The sequence below is a fragment of the Chaetura pelagica genome, unplaced genomic scaffold (assembly GCF_000747805.2).
Source record: "Chaetura pelagica isolate M959 unplaced genomic scaffold, ChaPel_1.0 scaffold101, whole genome shotgun sequence".
Taxonomy (NCBI): domain Eukaryota; kingdom Metazoa; phylum Chordata; class Aves; order Apodiformes; family Apodidae; genus Chaetura; species Chaetura pelagica.
This window is the reverse complement of record NW_009952564.1, coordinates 6177736-6182462: the sequence shown is the minus strand read 5'-3', so window position 1 is coordinate 6182462 and position 4727 is coordinate 6177736. Positions and strand designations below refer to the sequence as shown.

General features: G+C 46.3%; 1 protein-coding gene across 1 annotated transcript in view; it reads left to right on the top strand.

Moving 5' to 3' along the window:
* Positions 1-4727, top strand: part of FBXO40 (F-box protein 40) — a 16636-nt gene that overhangs the window by 1590 nt on the left and 10319 nt on the right. The window contains 2 exon segments of the mRNA XM_009993409.1: positions 2673-2721; positions 2723-2758. Of these exon segments, the coding sequence (XP_009991711.1) occupies positions 2673-2721; positions 2723-2758 (85 nt within the window).

The following is a 4727-nucleotide window of genomic DNA, read 5'->3' as shown; positions in this document are numbered from 1 at the left end:
CGCGGTGCGGGCCCCTCCGCGCCCCGGGGCCCCCGTAGGGCTGGGGGTCACTGCGCGCGGGGAGGCGCGGGAGAAGAGCGCGTGGGGGTCGCGCGGAGCTCGCTCGGGGGTGTGTGGGGGGGGAACCGAGGGCGGGAGAGGGAGCGGGTCGGGTGGTCCGTGGAGGATCGAGTGTGGGGAGACAGATGTGCTTATCGGCACAGCTCCAGGAAGGGGTGGGATAAGGCCACTGGGGCTGCCTGTGTTCGTGTGAGTGCGTGAGTGTGTGTGCGTGTGTGAGAGTGTGTGCGTGTGTGAGTGTGAGTGTGTGTGTGTGTGTGTACACCTGCTGGGGATACAGGCCCGGCCCAGCTGCTGGCTGCGGCTGAGGACATGGAGATGCAGCAGCCTCACCTCCCCCAGGCTACCTGATCTAGCTCAATTTTCCCGTATCACTAGATACGTATGTTTGTATACATATTATCTGTATACATATGCACTATACATATAATATGCATTTAGCTAGGTATATTTATGGGGCTTCTGTAATAGCACAGAAATTCTACCCACAGAATTGAGATAAGAGAGATTGAAGGGAACAGGCAACAGCTCTCTCCCAAAGCATTTTCATCAAAAAAGAAATAACGATTAGACTTTCCTTTCAGAGATTTCACATTTCTCACACCCTACCAGCAACCACATCTATACTGCAGCAAAAGGTCTGGTTACAGTATTGGTTGTCATTCTTGAGATGCCTTGAATCAAATTAGCACATATAAGGGTGGTGGCAGAGATCTCCTTGTTTTAATCAGTGTCTGGTTTCAGGTGCAGCTGAGCTAATACAATGGTGTGCTGCAGGTACAAGGATGAATTCCTGTCACCTTCACTCTTCAGCTCCCTTCTCTCCACCATATATATATATTCAGGGATGGTGAACTGCATTCATTCTGCATGTCTTGTGATACCCTGTCCTGAGAGGCCACCACAGTTGATGCCTTTTTGCAGAACAGTCGTCACCTGCAGGCAAGGATTTGCAAAACTTGGGGGGGTTGTGTTACATGAAGGTGCCCAGGGCAGGGTGTTTGGGTCTAGGTGATCACCAAGCAATACATGGAAGCAGTAAAAAGCACCACCAGAGCTCAGAATATCTGGAAACATGGAGATCCAAAAACCAGGCTGACAGTAGGTGCCTGTAATATTAAGACAGAAGGTAGCTTAGTATCTGACAAAAGCTACTTCTGAAACCCAAAGTATTCTGGCGATCTGGGTTAATTCAGCTGAAGGGAGTTTACTCCTAAAATGAGTAATAGAAATTTTGAGAAGAGTTTTTTACTTCATATAAAAGTGAGGCAAGCAGGCAAACAGCATGTTTTGAAACACAGTCTAAAAATACAATGACAGCACTGAAGGCTGAAGAATGACCCTGAACTGGGGAGGGTGGGGGGTGAAGAGTGGAAGTGGACCAGGTAAACAGATCAGCTATCATGTTGTGATTGGGTGAAATTCAGGTTTAGGTGTATTACCAGTGCTCCCTTTTTTCTCCAGTGCAATGGAATGACAGAAAATGGTATCATGATAACACAGCCCTTTCTTAAAAAGGCCATGGAGCCAGACTGCTAACCATATTTAGCACTACTAAATTACAATTGGCACCAGTGAACCTTGGTCATCACCTACTGACATTTTGTTCAGCCCTAAAAATGAAAGCACAGTTGCCTGCAGTGTTTCAAATGATGAGAGTCACTGGGGACTCACAGATAGGGAAAGAAAGATAAGGTAAAGCAAGAAGTTTGTTGTGACGTGGAAGCTCAGAGCTGCCACTGCTGCAGCTGAAAGGTATTTGTCTGTCTTTCTGAGGTGGTGAAAAGTGGTCACGTACATCAGCAGGGTCACAAGAAGTGTCTTTGCAGCCAGACAGTCTGAGCACCCACCAGGGAGAAGCAGTGCCCCATCTGTACCCCTAAACTTTACTGACAGGCAGTAGAAGTACACATAGGTATGAACTCATCATGAGTATGAAATGCTCACTGTAAAACTTCCCCTGAAATGTTTTCATGGATCCATGCTGAAGGTAAAATGTGACTGCTCTCCTTTGCTGCTACCCTCAGGTTTGGCTGAGAAAGGGTGGTGCCGGGAGCTGCACCCTTCAGGCTTCCTCCCAGTGGCTGGGGGGACCCTTTCACTGCGCAGTGGGGGGCTGGGGCTGGAGCTGGAGCTGGAGGCTCTTTGGGAGATGGCCAAGCAGAGATGCCAGGCTGCTCAGCTCTGGGCTGTTCTCTCTCTCTGCTTCCCCCTGCCCAGGCAGATGGGAAGCCTGCCATCGCTGTCTGCACCAGCTGCTGGAGTTGGTGACTGCGGGGGCATGGTGACAATTACAACAACGGAAACTGAAAGCTGGTGTAGGCACCAAGAGGAGTCCAGTTGTAAAGGGCAGACCTCCATCAGAGAACAGCAAGGAGCTGGTACAGGGCTCTGGGAAGGGTTTTGTTCTTTTCCTCTCACATAAGGGGCACATCTTCTCTGTGAAGTATCCCTCCAGAAATGACAGTGTTAACAAATACAGTGGAAGAGATGGCTCTGTAAGCTGAGCTACACGGTCACATGCACAGGTTTTATTTTTAGCATCCCAAAACTACTTGATATGTCTGCCTGGGCTTGCTCCATGTCCTCCCATTCTCTTTCTTTGCTTGCAGTTCTCTTTCACCCACCCACTTCAACCCAGCTGAGCACAACCAGGAGAGGAAGTCTTTGATACACATACAGGGACTCTATGATTAAGGTAAGGCTTTGTAAATAGAGTTGCAATCTTTGTTGGTCAAACCATATGCAATGCAATGGTTATGAAAATCAAGATGTCTTCAAAACAGGCTTAGTAATTAGGAAAAATTAGAATAATCAGTCACAAGATGTCTTAAATTACACCCTACAACAGGCAGCTGGTAACTGTGAATGTTTCTGTGACATGCAACTCTAAAAAAAAAAACACCCCCCTCCGTAATATATTCCGTGGATTGGCTGTAGTTTGTAGCACTGTATCTGAGGTTTTAAAAAACTAAGATGCTGGTACGAGAAGGAGAGCTTCAGCAGCAGGACAATCAAAAATTAAATCTCTGTAATTTTCAAGAAATTCTGAGAAAAGTAAGACAAGGAGATACAGTAAGGGTCAGAGGAGAGACAAGAGCACTTCTGTGGGAAAAAAAATGCTAAGACTTAAAATCTGGTGAGTTTTATAGATTCAGACTGCAAACTTTACGTTAGTAATCCAGACTGAATGAATTATGATGAAGTGAGAACTACAAGGGTTACAGGTACTACTGTACCATTTAGAGTTGTGGCTGCTTAGCAATTTTTTTTCAGAAATCTTCTCTTTTGTTTTTTATGACTTAGACCTTAAACAATTGCTCTGAAATTATCTCTGCTGGGAACCTGCCTTGGGCTGGGCTTATTTTGTTTCTTGTTTATCTCAAGAAGTTTTCAGAAAAGTATGTTAATGAGATTGTTACCAGGGCATAAAATAGAACCCGAGCCTAAATAAAACAAAACAAAACAAAATTACACAGCTTGGGCTATTTATTTCATTTATTTGTTTATTTGTTTGTTTATTTTCTCAAACTACAACTAGAACCTGTTGCTGGGCTGCCCTGCACCACGCTGCTAGCCCAGAGGACCACTTTAGTATCCAGAATTTTTGGGTGGGTTTGTCTTGGGTGAACTATGGCTACGTTGTGCCAGGTAGAGAGGAGCAAAAAATATTGCTGGTCCAAGGTCTCACGGCAGAGGAGCACAGTGAGCGCGTGCAGTGCCCCGTGTTACCTGTGGCTCACTACTCTGAACTCTCCCCTGTTCCTCCCACACTACTCTGAACTCTCCCCTGTTCCTTCCATAACAGCACTAGTGCATTTCACTGGACAGAAACTGCACAATCAGCTTTCACTGCCACTTTTCTGCCTGTGCGCAGCACAGATTTACCAAGGTTAGGAGGAGGTCTGATGGTGCAACACCTTCTCTTGAGCTCCCAAGTTCTGCATGCCAGGTTTAAGGAGCTGAAGAGAAGCTAATGTGCTGCTGTGAAAGCCTGAGCAGCAGGCATGCTGAGAAGAAAATCAATGAACATAGATTGAAGTCTTTGCCAGACTGATGCACTTACACTGTGGACTTATTCCAACGCTGTCATTTAAAAACATATTTGTTTTTCAGTATGATACAGTTCCAACCCATTCAGTAACTCTGAACTTGGTTATTGCCATGAAACCCCACAGCCTCAGCTAGTTGACCTCCAGCTAGAAAATGCAAGGAGTAGTTCCTTAATTCTCACAGCTTCACCCTTCTATCTTTGGGCTTATCTAACAGTCTGAATGGCAAGTGCAGAGCTGGTGTGTCATGAAGGATGGTGACCCTGCTGTGCCTAATGCCAAGGCGGTCACACGAAGGACAGTGACCCCTCTATGTCTAATGCCAAGGCAGTCACTCAAGCTGTAGCTGTCCCCAATGTGGGTGCTTAGACACAAGGCTCGACTCAGGGGTCACCATGATTCCAGGTGGTGGCATTCTTGGATTTGCTTTTTATTTTATATCAAAGGACAGGACTTCGGAAAACTTAGGCTCCCAAGAATCATGTATAGATGCGGTATGGTAGGGTTTCCAATGGGATAGTGCTTTCTTCCTCAACTCCAAGAAATAAATATATCCGTGCAGCAAAAGGTGACCCAAGCCTCATTTCCTGCGGAGGATCTAAAAGAAACTAGTGA